The 20,098-nt window shown below is 44.4% G+C and overlaps 1 protein-coding gene across 1 annotated transcript in view; it reads right to left on the bottom strand.

Annotated features, from left to right (window-relative positions):
• Positions 1-4,430: 4,430 nt before the first annotated feature.
• LOC115195339 (phospholipid phosphatase-related protein type 5-like) overlaps positions 4,431-20,098 on the bottom strand; it is a 78,094-nt gene continuing 62,426 nt past the window's right edge. Inside the window, exons 5-6 of the mRNA XM_029755117.1 lie at positions 14,942-15,055; positions 4,431-5,495 (exon numbers count right to left, since the gene is read on the bottom strand). Of these exons, the coding sequence (XP_029610977.1) occupies positions 5,466-5,495; positions 14,942-15,055 (144 nt within the window). The 3' untranslated portion in view covers positions 4,431-5,465. The remainder of the gene's footprint in view (positions 5,496-14,941; positions 15,056-20,098) is intronic.

Here is a 20,098-nt window from a genome sequence, read left to right as displayed (position 1 = left end):
CATAGTGCACTACTTTAGACCAAAGCCCTATGGAACCCTTTTCCCTATATAGTGCACTACTTTAGACCAAAGCCCTATGGAACCCTATTCCCTATATAGTGCACTACTTTAGACCAAAGCCCTATGGAACCCTATTCCCTATATAGTGCACTACTTTAGACCAAAGCCCTATGGAACCCTATTCCCTATATAGTGCACTACTTTAGACCAGAGCCCTATGGAAACCTATTCCCTATATAGTGCACTACTTTAGACCAAAGCCCTAGGGTTTTGGTGCCATTTGGTAGGCAGACAACAACTCCAGTAATGCTCTGTTGTCCCTCTACTCTGGTGACTCTCAGTTAACAGTGACTCTCCGCTACTTAACTAACCATTACTAATGGCTCTCCGCTACTTAACTAACCATTACTAATGGCTCTCCGCTACTTAACTAACCATTACTAATGGCTCTCTGCTACTTAACTAACCATTACTAATGGCTCTCCGCTACTTAACTAACCATGACTAATGTCTCTCCGCTACTTAACTAACCATTACTAATGTCTCTCTGCTACTTAACTAACCATTATTAATGACTCTCCGCTACTTAACTAACCATTATTAATGACTCTCCGCTACTTAACTAACCATTATTAATGGCTCTCCGCTACTTAACTAACCATTACTAATGTCTCTCTGCTACTTAACTAACCATTATTAATGGCTCTCCGCTACTTAACTAACCATTACTAACGGCTCTCCGCTACTTAACTAACCATTATTAATGGTTCTCCGCTACTTAACTAACCATTACTAATGGCTCTCCGCTACTTAACTAACCATTATTAATGGCTCTCCGCTACTTAACTAACCATTACTAATGGCTCTCTGCTACTTAACTAACCATTACTAATGGCTCTCCGCTACTTAACTAACCATTACTAATGGCTCTCCGCTACTTAACCTACCATTACTAATGACTCCTCGCTACTTAACTAACCATTACTAATGGCTCTCCGCTACTTAACTAACCACTACTAATGGCTCTCCGCTACTTAACTAACCATTCGAAATGGCTCTCTGTTGCTTAACTTACCGTTAAAATGGCTCTCCGCTACTTAACTAACCATTATTAATGGCTCTCCGCTACTTAACTAACCATTACTAATGGCTCTCCGCTACTTAACTAACCATCACTAATGGCTCTCCGCTACTTAACTAACCATTCGAAATGGCTCTCTGTTGCTTAACTTACCGTTAAACTGTCTCTCCGCTACTTAACTAACCATTACTAATGGCTCTCCGCTACTTAACTAACCATTACTAATGGCTCTCCGCTACTTAACTAACCATTACTAATGGCTCTCCGCTACTTAACTAACCATTATTAATGACTCTCCGCTACTTAACTAACCATTATTAATGACTCGCCGCTACTTAACTAACCATTACTAATGGTTCTCTGTTGCTTAACTTACCGTTAAACTGGCTCTCTGCTGCTTAACTAACCATTACTAATGGTTCTCTGTTGCTTAACTTACCGTTAAACTGGCTCTCTGCTGCTTAACTAACCATTCGAAATGGCTCTCTGCTGCTTAACTAGCAGTTAGCAATGTCTCACTGCTGCTTAACTAAGAGTTATTTATGGCTCTCTGCTGCTTAACTAACCATTATTAATGACTCGCCGCTACTTAACTAACCATTACTAATGGTTCTCTGTTGCTTAACTTACCGTTAAACTGGCTCTCTGCTGCTTAACTAACCATTACTAATGGTTCTCTGTTGCTTAACTTACCGTTAAACTGGCTCTCTGCTGCTTAACTAACCATTCGAAATGGCTCTCTGCTGCTTAACTAACAGTTAGCAATGTCTCACTGCTGCTTAACTAAGAGTTATTTATGGCTCTCTGCTGCTTAACTAAGAGTTAAACTGGCTCTCCGTGACTTAACTAACCATTCAAAATGTCTCTTTGCTGCTTAACTAATCGTTAGAAATGGCTCTCTGCTGCTTAACTAACCATTAGAAACGGGTCTCTGCTAATTAACTAACAGTTATATATGGCTCTCTGCTGCTTAACTAACCGTTATATATGGCAGAAACCTTACACCCACTCCAATTTGCATACCGCCCCAACAGATCCACAGATGATGCAATCTCTATTCACTCCACACTTCCCTTTACCACCTGGACAAAAGGAACATCTACGTGAGAATGCTGTTCATTGACTACAGCTCAGCGTTCAACACCATAGTGCCCTCAAAGCTCATCACTAAGCTAAGGACCCTGGGACTAAACACCTCCCTCTGCAACTGGATCCTGGACTTCTTGACGGGCCGCCCCCAGGTGGTGAGGGTAGGTAGCAACACATCTGCCACGCTGATCCTCAACACTGGAGCCCCCCAGGGGCCTGATCACCGACAACGACGAGACAGCCTATAGGGAGGAGGTCACAGACCTGGACGGGTGGTGCCAGAATAACAACCTGTCCCTCAACGTAACCAAGACTAAGGAGATGATTGTGGACTACAGGAAAAGGAGGACCGAGCACGCCCCCATTCTCATCGACGCGGCTGTAGTGGAGCAGGTTGAGAGCTTCAAGTTCCTTGGTGTCCACATCACCAACAAACTAACATGGTCCAAGCACATCAAGACAGTCGTGAAGAGGGCACGACAAAGCCTATTACCCCTCAGGAAACTAAAAAGATTTGGCATGGGTCCTGAGATCCTCAAAAGGTTCTACAGCTGCAACATCGAGAGCATCCTGACTGGTTGCATCACTGCCTGGTACGGCAATTGCTCGGCCTCCGACCGCAAGGCGCTACAGAGGGTAGTGCGTACGGCCCAGTACATAAGCTGCCTGCCATCCAGGACCTCTACACCAGGCGGTGTCAGAGGAAGGCCCTGAAAATTGTCAAAGACCCCTGCCATCCCAGTCATAGACTGTTTTCTCTACTACCGCATGGCAAGTGGTGCCGGAGTGCCAAGTCTAGGAAAAAAAGGCTTCTCAACAGTTTTTACCCCCAAGCCATGACTCGTGAACAGGTAATCAAATGGCTATCTGGACTATTTGCATTGTGTGCCACCACAACCCCTCTTTTACACTGCTGCTACTCTCTGTTTATCATATATGCATAGTCACTTTAACTATACATTCATGTACATACTACCTCAGTTATATATGGCTCTCTGCTGCTTAACTAACTGTTAGATATGGCTCTCTGCTACTTAACTAACCATTATATATGGCTTCCTGCTGCTTTGGAGAGTCAATCAAGGAACCAGCGGCTCCAATGAGTCCTCTACAACAACAGGCTGTGATGTCACCCTACTGCATATTGTTTACCTTCTACAGTGGAGCTTAATCAATCTGTCTGCTGTTAGGGATGAAGGACATTAATGTTTTAATGGTCTCATTCAACACAATCATTCACAACAGACAAATAGCAAGATATTCAGTATTCAGCGTAGGTTAGTGAACGCATAAGAATTTAGATAATTTTTTTATTGAAAGACTGTACATTTCATTTTGTTTACAGTGTAAAAGGTCATGATTTGATTGATGTTAAAGTTAAAAAGAGATAGGAATGAAGTACAAGTATGGTAAAATAACTGGGTGGGAATACTATCAACAGCATTTATACAAAATGAATCACTATGCTATAATCACAATGTGACCATCTGACTTCAAACCAGGAAGAAGAAAAAAAAATACAAATCAGCCATTTAAAAAAGGATCATGAAAGAATTAAAGTCTTGCCTTCTGACCAAAACTTGTTTTAACAAAAAGGTATGAAATATGTAGTAGACTTTTATAATATAACATAAATACAGGAAATATTAACATTATTCACAAGTCAAGAGTATAAAAAACATCTGAACATAAACATGTCTAGCCTAGATATAATATTTAAGGATCCAACCCTTTTTTTCAATTTTTACCTAAAATGACAAATCCAAATCTAACTGCCTGTAGCTCAGGACCTGAAGCAAGGATATGCATATTCTTGATACCATTTGAAAGGAAACAGTTTGAAGTTTGTGGAAATGTGAAATGAATGCAGAACACATTAGATCTGGTAAAAGATCATATTTTTTTTCTTCATCATCTTTGAAAGAGAAAGGCCACAATGTATTATTCCAATTCAGGCGAAATTTTGATTTTGGACACTAGATGGCAGCAGTGTCTGTGCAAAGTTTTATACTGATCCAATGAACTACTGCATTTCTGTTCAAAATGTTGTATCAAGTCTGCCCAAATGTGCCAAATGTTTATTGATACATGTTTATTGATACAAGTTCATAACTGTGCACTCTCCTCAAACAATAGCATGGTATTCTTTCACTGCAATAGCTACTGTAAATTGGACAGTGCAGTTAGATTAACAAGAATTTAAGCTTTCTGCCCATATCAGATATGTCTATGTCCTGGGAAATGTTGTTGTTACTTACAATGTCATGCTAATCACATTAGCGCACGTTAGCTCAACCGTTCCGCGGGGGGGGAACCGATCCTGTAGAGTGTATCATGGTATAGCTATCTCATGATAGCAAAACAATCCAGTACTAATAGTCAATTGATAAAATAAACAACACATGTACTGTAATTTTTGTGAACAAACACACACAGTACGCACAGTACACACAATACACACAGTACATACAGTACACAACCATAAGAAAATAGACAGCAATGTTTGGCAAAAGGAAATTGAAGAATGTATACATTTTATACAGCTATATTTTTTCATAATTTTAATATAATAACACTAAACAGTTAAGTCTTGCAACGCACATGTTAGCAGATTTTACTAATCCTGAATTTATATGTATATTTTTCAAGCAGCATCAGTATGGGCGGCCACCTTGCCTGCGGTTTTGACTCGAGTTTGATTTTAAAGTGCTGGTGTGTGTCGCTGTGTCCTTTGTGATAGTTAAGTGCTTTAGTGAGCATTACAAAAATATTGTTTTCAAGGGGCAACATAACAGAGACATCGATATTATGCTCTGTTCTTCTCTACTGATGGAAAAGACACAAAATGATTATTTAAAAGTGATGAATAAGAACCTATATAAAATGGATGAATCACCTCCATGGGGAATTCCTCTCTGCTTCAGTAGATAGTGGCATCTGGGTCACAGCAGGTCATGTCGTGTAAAGATGAGTCCAGTCGATTCAAGTTGATTCCAGTTGATTTTCTTCATTGGGGGATTTAGTCCCAAAATAGATTAAATAAATGGAGAAACCCAGCAAGGCCTTTCCCATCATGCTATTGAGGAGTTTTACCTGACTGCTGTATAGACCATGATACAGAGACTTAACAGACAACGACACTAACAGACCTCATACAGTAGCCATGCACAATGAGTTAGCGTTGCAACTTGACTATTCGATTTTTTTGATTGGCAGGTGAAGAGCTATTCGATTTTTTGATTGGACGGTGAAGAGCGTGGCTGTCCAATGGGTTTGCCAAACGGCTGATTTAGCATCATGTGACCTCAGCGAAGGCGATGTGATTCTAAAAAAGGAGGAAAGACAACATTAACGTAATAAAGACGAGTTACAGAGAAAAAAAAAGTTACTTTCGTTCTTTCTCTGAAGAAATAAAAAGCTTGTGAAATTAAGAAGTGCAAATCATTACGAAGCTGAAAGGCACCTGATCTAGATTATAGTTGTTTTATTCTAGTCTATTCTTAGCCCATGTTACGGGCAACAATATGGCAGTTTATTTCCTGGTTCTTTCATTTAAAAAAAACTTAATGCGTTATCACAGATGATGCTTCTGTTGCTTTCATCAATGTTAGACCAAGGCTGCCGTTCAGCATGCCTATGAGCAGGGAGGAAGTTATCATCAATGAAGACCAAGGCTGCCGTTCAGCATGCCTATGAGCAGGGAGGAAGTTATCATCAATGAAGACCAAGGCTGCCGTTCAGCATGCCTATGAGCAGGGAGGAAGTTATCATCAATGTTAGACCAAGGCTGCCGTTCAGCATGCCTATGAGCAGGGAGGAAGTTATCATCAATGAAGACCAAGGCTGCCGTTCAGCATGCCTATGAGCAGGGAGGAAGTTATCATCAATGAAGACCAAGGCTGCCGTTCAGCATGCCTATGAGCAGGGAGGAAGTTATCATCAATGTTAGACCAAGGCTGCCGTTCAGCATGCCTATGAGCAGGGAGGAAGTTATCATCAATGAAGACCAAGGCTGCCGTTCAGCATGCCTATGAGCAGGGAGGAAGTTATCATCAATGAAGACCAAGGCTGCCGTTCAGCATGCCTATGAGCAGGGAGGAAGTTATCATCAATGAAGACCAAGGCTGCCGTTCAGCATGCCTATGAGCAGGGAGGAAGTTATCATCAATGTTAGACCAAGGCTGCCGTTCAGCATGCCTATGAGCAGGGAGGAAGTTATCATCAATGAAGACCAAGGCTGCCGTTCAGCATGCCTATGAGCAGGGAGGAAGTTATCATCAATGAAGACCAAGGCTGCTGTTCAGCATGCCTATGAGCAGGGAGGAAGTTATCATCAATGTTAGACCAAGGCTGCCGTTCAGCATGCCTATGAGCAGGGAGGAAGTTATCATCAATGAAGACCAAGGCTGCCGTTCAGCATGCCTATGAGCAGGGAGGAAGTTATCATCAATGAAGACCAAGGCTGCCGTTCAGCATGCCTATGAGCAGGGAGGAAGTTATCATCAATGTTAGACCAAGGCTGCCGTTCAGCATGCCTATGAGCAGGGAGGAAGTTATCATCAATGAAGACCAAGGCTGCCGTTCAGCATGCCTATGAGCAGGGAGGAAGTTATCATCAATGAAGACCAAGGCTGCTGTTCAGCATGCCTATGAGCAGGGAGGAAGTTATCATCAATGTTAGACCAAGGCTGCTGTTCAGCATGCCTATGAGCAGGGAGGAAGTTATCATCAATGTTAGACCAAGGCTGCTGTTCAGCATGCCTATGAGCAGGGAGGAAGTTATCATCAGGTGGCTTTGCTCAACACAGCTTTGGGAGTAAAGCAAGGGAGAGGGGGAATCTGCGTGTTTTAGTAGTTATACAGTACACTTTTAAAAAGTAGTACTTCAAGATGAATGTGGGAGCCTTAGAGTGAGGGGGGTGTGAATAGGTGAGTGAATAGTGGGTGAATGGGGGGATAAATGTGGGGGGTGAATAGGGGTTGAATGGGGGGGTGAACAGGTGGGTTAATAGAGGGGGAATGGGTGGTGAATCGGGGATAAATGGGGGATGAATAGGTGGTGAATGGTGGGGTGAACAGGTGGGTTAATAGAGGGGGAATGGGGGTTAATAGGGGTAAATCGGGGATAAATGGGGGGTGAATAGGCGGTGAATGGTGGGGTGACCAGGTGGGTTAATAGAGGGGGAATGGGGGTTAATAGGGGATAAATGGGGGGTGAATAGGCTGGGTGAATGGGGGTGAATAGGGTTGGTGAATGGGGCGGTTTAATAGGGGTTAATAGGGTGGGTGAATGGGGGGTTATTAGGGGTGAATAGGGTTGGTGAATGGGGCGGTTTAATAGGGGTTAATAGGGTGGGTGAATGGGGGGTTATTAGGGGTGAACAGGGTTGGTGAATGGGGGGGTTTAATAAGGTGGGTGAATGGGGGGGTTAATAAGGTGGGTGAATAGGGTTGGTGAATGGGGGGTTAATAGGGTTGGTGAATGGGGGGTTAATAGGGGTGAATAGAGTGGGTGAATGGGGGGGTTAATAAGGTGGGTGAATAGGGTTGGTGAATGGGGGGGTTAATAGGGTGGGTGAATGGGGGGTGAATAGGGTGGGTGAATGGGGGGTTAATAGGGGTGAATAGGGTGGGTGAATGGGGGGTTAATAGGGTGGGTGAATGGGGGGTGAATAGGGTGGGTGAATGGGGGGTTAATAGGGGTGAATAGGGTGGGTGAATGGGGGGTTAATAGGGTGGGTGAATAGGGGTGAATAGGGTGGGTGAATGGGGGGTTAATAGGGGTGAATAGGGTGGGTGAATGGGGGGTTAATAGGGTGGGTGAATGGGGGGTGAATAGGGTTGGTGAATGGGGGGGTTAATAGGGTGGGTGAATGGGGGGTTAATAGGGGTGAATAGGGTGGGTGAATGGGGGGTTAATAGGGTGGGTGAATGGGGGGTTAATAGGGGTGAATAGGGTGGGTGAATAGGGGGTTAATAAGGGTGAATAGGGTGGGTGAATGGGGGGTTAATAGGGTGGGTGAATGGGGGGTTAATAGGGGTGAATAGGGTGGTTGAATGGGGGGTTAATAGGGGTGAATAGGGTGGGTGAATGGGGGAGTTAATAGGGTGGGTGAATGGGGGGGTTAATAGGGGTGAATAGGGTGGGTGAATGGGGGGGTTAATAGGGTGGGTGAATGGGGGGGTTAATAGGGGTGAATAGGGTGGGTGAATGGGGGGGTTAATAGGGTGGGTGAATGGGGGGTGAATAGGGTGGGTGAATGGGGGGTTAATAGGGGTGAATAGGGGGTGAATGGGGGGGTTAATAGGGTGGGTGAATGGGGGGTGAATAGGGGTGAATAGGGGGGTGAATGGGGGGGTTAATAGGGTGGGTGAATGGGGGTGTGCGGAGTGTACTCTAGCTATATGCTACCTTGATAATCTAGATCAACTGTCATATAACCCCTCTCTGTGTCAGGTGCAGGATACATATGGCGTTCAAAAAGTATTCTTAATCAGTTTACACAACAGCACTTATAATTCATAAGGTTTTAGGAATGCTTCATTAAACCCTTAAATGTTGTAGTTTGTTTAAAATGGGACTGAAGACTGATGCAGTTATTTGTTTCAGTGTTGCTGGGTAAAGAAAGATGGGTGGACTGAGAGGAGGGAGTCACCCCACCACAGCCTGACTGATGTAGTGCAAGAGGTTGGTAAGGCCTCACATCTAAGGTTAATTAACATAAACACATTGAACATCTCTTGGCTTCTAAACATAGCCAACCAGCCACTAACACAGACCTTTGGAACATCTACATTTTATTAAAAAGTCTAATAAATCCATGTAATATAGCCTACACCATAACATTAAATCCATGACTTATTTTAGACAGGTCTAAAGAAACATGGTGTGAATAAAATGTAGTCTATTTCATTTTGAACAGAACAGCATACTCTGGAGTTGTCCTTATGTTAGGTCCTGATCTGGCTAGGCCAGATGGCTGTGGGCTACACTAGTTCATTAAGCAGGTCCTGATCTGGCTATGCCATATGGCTATCGGCTACACTAGTTCATTAAGCAAGTCCTGATCTGGCTAGGCCAGATGGCTGTGGGCTACAATAGTTCATTAAGCAGGTCCTGATCTGGCTAGGCCAGATGGCAGTGGGCTACACTAGTTCATTAAGCAGACAAGATTTGCTTAGAATTCCGTGGCATTATTTTATATTATTTTATAGTATAAATACTACAATTGAACATCGCTGAATAAAATAGAAAGGACACTTTCTATAAACTATTTGAGGAAGTGCGTGCGGCTGTTCTGTGTTGAGTGGTTAACAAAGTAACAGGTCCTCCTATATGCTTCATTTAGAACTATTAATGTAACTTTAGTTGTTCTACAAACGTTGGGCTATATGTTTTGATTTTTAATACATTATAAGGCTGCATGATGTGGCTGGTTTGATTAAAGTCGCATGATAGGCATGAGCTCTACTTCGTTTTTTTTGCGAAGGCTGCACACACTTCATCAGTCTCTCATTCACAATTTTACAAGCACTTGATAACGCCTCGAATTTCCCGGCGGCATCCCCTTTGTGTGGCCGTAATGCCCCCTAAACAAATACATGTATTTTGCAGCCAGTGTCCGTTGTGCCCTTGAGCTGAATATAATAATTATAATTCCTTTCTCCCGGCTGCATGCTCATAAGTACCTCTCACTCACATGGCTCTCTCAGATATCTCAGTTCTTATTAGCTGATGCCTGTCACGTGATCGGGTCCTTCCCACAGGCTACAAAAGAAGACAGACACATCGGGGCGTGCGTCCTTATCAAATTCCGAGGCACATATTGAAGATGTTGGAAGAACTGTCCATATTTGCACGATTCTTCATCTGCCTACAAGATGAGTAGGCCTAACAAACAGCAAAAGCACTAGCCTATGTCAATCTACTATCCCCCATAGTAGAAAAGTTGACCTATTCTATTCCAAACAGTCTGGGACAGTTGTGGGACACGATAGATCCCAAATTAATACAACAACTATCATCAAGAAACATTTTAAAATCAATGAGGCTGATGCAACAGATCAGAACTTTAGCTTAACCTTTTGATCAACTATTAGGCTATTTCTTCACATTATAAGCGCTGCAATGCGCACACGTACATGTCATCTATGCACTTAAATAGCGAATGGAGGACGCTTTTCCTGAGGTTTATTTCAATGCCAGCCAGGTAGACTATACTCCTGTTGTAAAGAGAAGCAATGTGCTTAATATTAGGAAAGTAGATACAGAAATATAGTAGGCCTAGCCCACAGAAAGCTGATGGGATCCTCCTCTTTTTAATAGAGGCCATCACTCTGATCTTTCAATCATTTCATAGCCTATATATAAATGTTGCGCAACATGTGCTCATGGGCTCTCATGAAGTGTTTGATTAGCTTTTCGAAAACATTTGCAATGATGTCAGAGTGATTAGAGGGACAATAGAGTGCTGAGTACCAGGCAGTTAGCAAGTTTGGTAGGCTACTAATGACCATCAGCTGCATAAGAACTTGGAGATGCCTTGTTACCGTGACTAAATGGTCACGTTGGAGTTGACTGTGACCACCGGTGTGGCGGTAATGTGGTCACCGTAACAAGCTTTGTCACATCACATAATTCATAGCACCGCTCACTAACTAGTCGCTATATGACAGTACGAACAAATGCTCTTGAGCACCTGAGACATTGAGATCGTTGAGTAACTAACTATTACCTCCCACAGTAAAACAGCTCTGAAGAGCTTGATGCAGTGGAAAAACAGGACCCACAGGTCAATATTGTGGTTGGCAGGAAGGGATTATAATATATTTTCACCAACCACAGTAAGATAACTATGTGAGTGAGTCACTGGTAGAGAAAGACACAGTATTGTTAGGGTCAGTGCTCTGCTTCCACACAACACAGCCTCATTGAAACTGGGGGATTGCATGTTCTGTTTAATGCATTATTTTATGCCAACAGTACACTCTTCCAATTGGCTGGTTTTCACCTATAAAAGTATATAATTCAGAGAAAATATTGATGTGTATATAGTGCTAAGTTTATTCATTACATTCGTAGGGGAGAGTGGGGTACGTTGAGACATTTTTTACATTCAGCATCACTCCGTCAAGGGAAATATAGTATTCTTTCTGACAAAGATATATACATATATTTCAGGATGTTGTGTTTCCCTGGAAATAATCTGAATTAATGTAAATATTACAGTTTTGAAAACATAGTTTGTCCAATAAAACTGGTATGGGGTAAATGAAGCATATTGACAGGGTAAGTTGAGGTGCCTACACATTTTGGTACTGAATGAAATATTACCACTACCTTTTTAAAACCATGTTTATCTATATTTCCCAAACACAATTCATCACAAACACTTTTTTGTCTTTTAATAAATTGAATCATCTTTTAACATAAGTTTAACGCCTAAGAAATACGTTTAAAAAATGTTTTTAACATAGACCAGACCTTGTTGTTACTTCATATCCCAGCGATAATACCTGAGAAAAAACACTTCAATTTGCTCACCTTGTCATTAGAAAACATTTTGACTATATTGCCTCGCACATCTACAAGGAAGGCACTTTCATGCTAGGTTTAGGACCTCATATTGAAGCTTATAGAGACCCTAACTAATGTATAGAACAATAAAAAAAATATCTACTTTGGTTTACATAGAAGCATCATGAAACCTCTAACACGATAAATTAATTTGACTTAATTAGATTTTTTTGGACCTACTGCATCTTCTATCCCCAAGAGGTTAACACTTTTTCCATGTGGTTTCTTCCTTCACAGATTCCATGAAATGATGACCTCTTCCTAAATATTTGGTCAAATTATTATTATTATTTGACCCTATGGGTCCTGGTCTAAAGTAGTGCACTACACTATTGGCCCTGGTCAAAAGTAGTGCACTACCCTATTGGCCCTGGTCAAAAGTACTGCACTACCCTATTGGCCCTGGTCAAAAGTACTGCACTACCCTATTGGCCCTGGTCAAAAGTAGTGCACTACCCTATGGGCCCTGGTCAAAAGTACTGCACTATCCTATTGGCCCTGGTCAAAAGTAGTGCACTACAAAGAGAATAGGATGCCATTGTTCCAGAGAGTTGGCAGGCAGGCTCGGAGCCCAGAGTTGGCAGGCAGGCTTGGAGCCCTCACACAAACGGCTGGATACATTTATTGCCTTGTGTTCTGCCCCAGAATGCGCTCTTTGAATGACCAATGAGGCTCATCCTCAATGTCTGTCTCAGACAGGAGTTTAGCGGTACTGATATGCACAGAATAAATAAGATACGCTAACTGGTCAGTTTAATAGGTATACCCATCTAGTACAGTCTGACCTCAATTGTATCCAGAACAGCCTAAAGTTTTCGGGACATTCTACACAGTGTCGGAAACGTTCCACAGGGGTGTTGGTCCATGCTGACGGAAAGGCATCACGCAGTTGCTACAGATTGGATGGTGATACATCATGCTGCTAACAGCCCGTTCCCTCTCATCCATTTATTCTCTATAGGGTTGAAGTCTGGGGACTGACCAGGTCACTCAGGTAAACTGAACTCACTCATGTTCCAGGTGATGTTTTTCCACTCCTCAATTGTCCAGTGTTGGTGATCGCGTGCCGACTGAAGCCATTTCTTCTTGTTTTTAGCTGATAGGAGCGGAACCAGGTGTGGTCGTCTGATGCAATAGCCAATCCGTGACAAGGACCGATGAGTTATGCATTCCGAGATGTCGTTCTGCACACCTCTGTTGTACTGCACTGTTATTTGTCTGTTTGTGGCCGGCTTGTTAGCTCGCACGATTCTTGCCTTTCTCCTTCGATCTTTCATCAACAAACTGTTTTCTCCCACAGGACTGGCGCTTACTGGGTGTGTTTTGCTTGTCTCACCATTCTATGTAAACCTTAGACACTGTCGTGTGTGAAAAGCCCAGGAGGCCGTTTCTGAGATACTGGAACCAGTGCCAGGCGATCAGACCACTCTGAAAGTCACTTAGGTCCCTTGTTTACTCCATTCTAACATTCAATGGAACAGTAACTGAATGCCTCGATGCCTGTCTGCCTGCTTTATACAGCAAGACACATTCAAAACGTTATTTATGTGCTAAAAACAACCTTGGTTAGAGTGTGACAGTATAGCAATCCTATACAATACGGTACATTTGGAAAGAATTCAGACCCCTTGACTTTTTCCACATTTTCTTATGTTACAGACTTATTCTGAAATTGATTAATTAGTTTTTTCCCTCCCTCATCAATCTACACATGATACTCCATAATGACAAAGCAAAATGTTTTTTTAAGACAAGAAAACTGAAATATCATATTTACATAAATATTCAAACCCTTTACTCAGTGCTTTGTTGAAGCACCTTTGGCAGCGATTACAGCTTTGAGTCTTCTTGGGTATGACACTACATTGTTTCATTTAATCAATTTTAGAATACATCTGTAACGTAACAAAATGTGGAAAAAGTCAAGAGGTCTGAATACTTTCAGAATGCACTGTATATTCATAGTGTACATAGGGTAGTGGGCAGGGTGTAGTGGACAGGGTGTAGTGGACAGGGTGTTTCTACAGGGTGTAGGGTGTTTCTACAGGGTGTAGTGGACAGGGTGTTTCTACAGGGTGTAGGGTGTTTCTACAGGGTGTAGGGTGTTTCTACAGGATGTAGTGTGTTTCTACAGGATGTAGTGTGTTTCTACAGGGTGTAGTGGACAGGGTGTTTCTACAGGGTGTAGGGTGTTTCTACAGGGTGTAGGGTGTTTCTACAGGGTGTAGGGTGTTTCTACAGGGTGTAGTGGACAGGGTGTTTCTACAGGATGTAGTGTATTTCTACAGGGTGTAGTGGACAGGGTGTTTCTATAGGGTGTAGGGTGTTTCTACAGGGTGTAGGGTGTTTCTACAGGGTGTAGGGTGTTTCTACAGGGTGTAGTAGACAGGGTGTTTCTACAGGGTGTAGGGTGTTTCTACAGGGTGTAGGGTGTTTCTACAGGGTGTAGGGTGTTTCTACAGGATGTAGGGTGTTTCTACAGGGTGTAGGGTGTTTCTACAGGATGTAGGGTGTTTCTACAGGGTGTAGTGTAGGGTGTTTCTACAGGGTGTAGGGTGTTAGTAGGTTATTTCTACAGGGTGTAGTGTAGGGTGTTTCTACAGGGTGTAGGGTGTTAGTAGGGTGTTTCTACATGGTGTAGGGTGTTAGTAGGGTGTTTCTACAGGGTGTAGGGTGTTTCTACAGGGTGTAGGGTATTTCTACAGGGTGTAGGGTATTTCTACATGGTGTAGGGTGTTTCTACAGGGTGTAGGGTATTTCTACAGGGTGTAGTGGACAGGGTGTTTCTACAGGGTGTAGTGGACAGGGTGTTTCTACAGGGTGTAGGGTATTTCTACAGGGTGTAGTGGACAGGGTGTTTCTACAGGGTGTAGGGTGTTTCTACAGGGTGTAGGGTGTTTCTACAGGATGTAGTGTGTTTCTACAGGGTATAGGGTGTTTCTACAGGGTGTAGGGTATTTCTACAGGGTGTAGGGTGTTTCTACAGGGTGTAGGGTGTTTCTACAGGGTGTAGGGTGTTTCTACAGGATGTAGTGTGTTTCTACAGGGTATAGGGTGTTTCTACAGGATGTAGGGTGTTTCTACAGGGTGTAGGGTGTTCCTACAGGGTGTAGGGTATTTCTACAGGGTGTAGGGTGTTACTACAGGATGTAGGGTGTAGGGTCGAGTAGAGCATATCGGATAGGGTTGAATACCTGCAATGTGATGTACTTATCCAACGGGCTCTCCACTCTAGACATGTTCTCCTGTGGGGGGTCTTCACCACTCAACAACAGCTCGCCTTTGAAGTTATGCACCACACACACCACCTAGAACACACAGCATGAAGAGACAGGGGTTACACACCACACCATCTAGAACACACAGCAGAGAGAGACAGGAGTTATACACCACCTAGAACACACAGCAGAGAGAGACAGGAGTTATACACCACCTAGAACACACAGCAGAGAGAGACAGGAGTTATACACCATCTAGAACACACAGCAGACAGAGACAGGAGTTATACACCATCTAGAACACACAGCAGAGAGAGACAGGAGTTATACACCATCTAGAACACACAGCAGAGAGAGACAGGAGTTATACACCACCTAGAACACACAGCAGAGAGAGACAGGAGTTATACACCACCTAGAACACACAGCAGAGAGAGACAGGAGTTATACACCATCTAGAACACACAGCAGAGAGAGACAGGAGTTATACACCATCTAGAACACACAGCAGAGAGAGACAGGAGTTATACACCATCTAGAACACACAGCAGAGAGAGACAGGAGTTATACATCAATTTACAACAACAAATATGACTTTTTCTGACCACCGTACGACCAGCTGGTTATAATTGTGTCCTCTATCTGACCAGCTGGTAATAATTGTGACCTCTATCTGACCAGCTGGTCATAATTGTGACCTCTATCTGACCAGCTGGTCATAATTGTGACCTCTATCTGACCAGCTGGTCATAATTGTGACCTCTATCTGACCAGCTGGTCATAATTGTGACCTCTATCTGACCAGCTGGTTATAATTGTGACCTCTATCTGACCAGCTGGTCATAATTGTGACCTCTATCTGACCAGCTGGTTATAATTGTGACCTCTATCTGACCAGCTGGTTATAATTGTGACCTCTATCTGACCAGCTGGTTATAATTGTGACCTCTATCTGACCAGCTGGTTATAATTGTGACCTCTATCTGACCAGCCGGTCATAATTGTGAGCTCTATCTGACCAGCTGGTCATAATTGTGACCTCTATCTGACCAGCTGGTTATAATTGTGACCTCTATCTGACCAGCTGGTTATAATTGTGACCTCTATCTGACCAGCTGGTTATATTTGTGACCTCTATATTATGTCCTATATTACTTAGCCTACTGGTCATAGTTAAGACCTCATCCTAACCTGGTAATGACCACCTGACTACAGCGTATTACCTACGTACAGTACTACCTACAGAGGATAGCAATTGGATACATAAAACATTGTTCGTGACATTTCTGTTTCCATAGCAACTAATTAAAGTTTAAATCTGCAAAATAGTCTTACATTTAAAATAGATCAAGCAACGACACAAACAAATCTACATCACCATTTATTGCATATCTGATTATACAGTAATCATATCATAATTCACCCACAGACACAGAAAGACTGGGACACAGAACATAAACAGGCAGATCATTTGATTTGATTAATGATTAAAAAGAGTGGGGGGGGGTCAGATCCTCATCAAAGACCTCTGAACAGAGAGGGGGCGATCCCGGAGCATAGTGGCCATCTTGAAGAGTGGGAGGGGGGTTAGATCCTCATCAAGGACCTCTGAACACAGAGGGGGTGATCCCGGAGCATAGTGGCCATCTTGAAGAGTGGGAGGGGGGTTAGATCCTCATCAAGGACCTCTGAACACAGAGGGGGCGATCCCGGAGCATAGTGGCCATCTTGAAGAGTGGGAGGGGTCACCTCATCAAGGACCTCTGAACACAGAGGGGGCGATCCAAGAGCATAGTGGCCATCTTGAAGAGTGGGAGGGGTCACCTTATCAAAGACCTCTGAACACAGAGGGGGCAATCCCGGAGCATAGTGGCCATCTTGAAGAGTGGGAGGGGGGTCAGATCCTCATCAATGACCTCTGAACACAGAGGGGGCGATCCCGGAGCATAGTGGCCATCTTGAAGAGTGGGGGGGGTTAGGTCCTCATCAAAGACCTCTGAACACAGAGGGGGAGATCCCGGAGCATAGTGGCCATCTTGAAGGGTGGGAGGGGTCAGATCTGCATTGATGAGAATCAGCAAATTACAATTTTATGAATTCGAGATTGTAAAAGATAACTAGAACAGGACATTCCTGAAGAAACTTTGCTGACTCAAAGCATTTCCATGGAACTAGTTGAAGAACCACCAAGGCTGTCAGGGGCATATTTTAGGACTTTCCAGAGGGCTCGCAACACATCAACCTCCTGAGTTTCCTGGCTTTTCGTGACATTTACTGTAAGAATAAAAAGAGAAGAAAATAAATTAACGATTGGCATAATGTGGACGTACAGGACACGACTGAACAGTAACACTTTGTGAAGTATCTTCAGTCAGAATCTAAAAGGGTTCTTCGGCTGTCCCCATAGGAGAACCCTTTTTGGTTCCAGGGAGAACACTTTAGGTTGAAGGTAGAACACTTTTAGGTTCCAAGTACACTGAGTATACTAAACACCTGCTCTTTCCATGACATAGACTGACAAGGTGAATCCAGGTGAAAGTAAGGATCTCTTATTGATGTCACTTGTTAAATCCACTTCAATCAGTGTAGATGAAGGGGAGTAGATTTCTAAGCCTTGAGACATGGATTGTGTATGTGTGCCATTCAGAGGGTTAATGGGCAAGACAAAGGAATTTAAGTGCTTATGAATGGGATATGTTAGTAGGTGCCAGGCGTACCGGTTTGTGTCAAGAACTGCAGCGCTGCTGAGTTTCACACTCAACAGTTTCCTGTGTGTATCAAGAATGGTCCACAACCAAACGGACATCCAGGCAACTTGGTACAACTGTGGGACGCTTTGAAGTCAACATGGGCCAACCTCCTTGTGGAACTCTTTTGACACCTTGTAGAGTCCATGCCTCGACAAATTCAGGCTGTTCAAAGGGGGTGCAACTCAATATTAGGATTGTGTTAATATTTGGTATACTCAGTGTAGATCCCTCTGTGGAAAGGGTTCTACATGGAACCCAAAATAGTTATACCTGGAACCAAGAGGGTTCTACATGGAACCAAAAAGGATTTTTCAAATGGTTCTCCTATGGGGACAGCCGATTAACCCTTTTAGGTTCTAGATAGCAGGCGTTTAAGATAAGGCAGTCATGGGCAGCTGAATAGCACGTCTCCTGGGGAATCCAGTCTCAGTGAGACCTGATGCAGAGAAAAAACATGTAATGATCATCAGCATAGCTAATACCAACCTAGCTCCTACCATCCTAGCTCCTACCAACCTAGCCTAGCTCCTACCAACCTAGCCTAGCTCCTACCAACCTAGCCTAGCTCCTACCAACCTAGCCCCTACCAACCTAGCTCCTACCAACCTAGCTCCTACCAACCTAGCTCCTACCAACCTAGCTCCTACCAACCTAGCTCCTACCAACCTAGCTCCAACCAACCTAGCTCCAACCAACCTAGCCCCTACCAACCTAGCCCCTACCAACCTAGCTCCAACCAACCTAGCTCCAACCAACCTAGCTCCTACCAACCTAGCTCCTACCAACCTAGCTCCAACCAACCTAGCTCCAACCAACCTAGCTCCAACCAACCTAGCTCCTACCAACCTAGCTCCTACCAACCTAGCTCCTACCAACCTTGCCCCTACCAACCTAGCTCCTACCAACCTAGCTCCTACCAACCTAGCTCCTACCAACCTAGCTCCTACCAACCTAGCCCCTACCAACCTAGCCCCTACCAACCTAGCTCCAACCTAGCTCTTACCAACCTAGCTCCTACCAACCTAGCTCCTACCAACCTAGCTCCAACCAACCTAGCTCCAACCAACCTAGCTCCAACCAACCTAGCTCCTACCAACCTAGCTCCTACCAACCTAGCTCCTACCAACCTAGCTCCTACCAACCTAGCTCCTACCAACCTAGCCCCTACCAACCTAGCCCTACCACCTAGCTCCTACCACCTAGCTCCTACCAACCTAGCTCCTACCAACCTAGCCCCTACCAACCTAGCCCCTACCAACCTTGCCCCGACCAACCTTGCCCCGACCAACCTTGCCCCGACCAACCTTGCCCCGACCAACCTTGCCCCTACCAACCTAGCCCCTACCAACCTAGCCCCTACCAACCTAGCCCCTACCAACCTAGCCCCTACCAACTTAGCCCTTACCAACCTAGCTCTTACCAACCTAGCCCCTACCAACCTAGCCCCTACCAACCTAGCTCCTACCAACCTAGCTCCTACCAACCTAGCCCTACCAACCTAGCTCCTACCAACCTAGCTCCTACCAACCTAGCCTAGCTCCTACCAACCTAGCCTAGCTCCTACCAACCTAGCTCCTACCAACCTAGCTCTTACCAACCTAGCTCCTACCAACCTAGCTCCTACCAACCTAGCTCCTACCAACCTAGCTCTTACCAACCTAGCCCCTACCAACCTAGCCCCTACCAACCTAGCCCCTACCAACCTTGCCCCTACCAACCTTGCCCCTACCAACCTTGCCCCTACCAACCTAGCTCTTACCAACCTAGCTCTTACCAACCTAGCTCTTACCAACCTAGCCCCTACCAACCTAGCTCCAACCTAGCCCATACCAACCTAGCTCCAACCTAGCCCCTACCAACCTAGCCCCTACCAACCTAGCCCCTACCAACCTAGCCCCTACCAACCTAGCCCTTACCAACCTAGCCCTTACCAACCTAGCCCCTACCAACCTAGCTCCTACCAACCTAGCCCCTACCAACCTAGCCCCTACCAACCTAGCTCCTACCAACCTAGCTCCTACCAACCTAGCTCCTACCAACCTAGCTCTTACCAACCTAGCTCTTACCAACCTAGCCCCTACCAACCTAGCTCCAACCTAGCCCATACCAACCTAGCTCCAACCTAGCCCCTACCAACCTAGCCCCTACCAACCTAGCCCCTACCAACCTAGCCCCTACCAACCTAGCCCCTACCAACCTAGCCCTTACCAACCTAGCCCCTACCAACCTAGCCCCTACCAACCTAGCCCCTACCAACCTAGCCCCTACCAACCTAGCTCCTACCAACCTAGCTCTTACCAACCTAGCTCCTACCAACCTAGCTCCTACCAACCTAGCTCCTACCAACCTAGCCCCTACCAACCTAGCCCCTACCAACCTAGCT

The sequence above is a fragment of the Salmo trutta genome, chromosome 6 (assembly GCF_901001165.1).
Source record: "Salmo trutta chromosome 6, fSalTru1.1, whole genome shotgun sequence".
NCBI lineage: Eukaryota > Metazoa > Chordata > Actinopteri > Salmoniformes > Salmonidae > Salmo > Salmo trutta.
The sequence above is the reverse complement of the archived record's forward strand: the minus strand, read 5'-3'. Positions and strand labels throughout refer to the sequence as shown.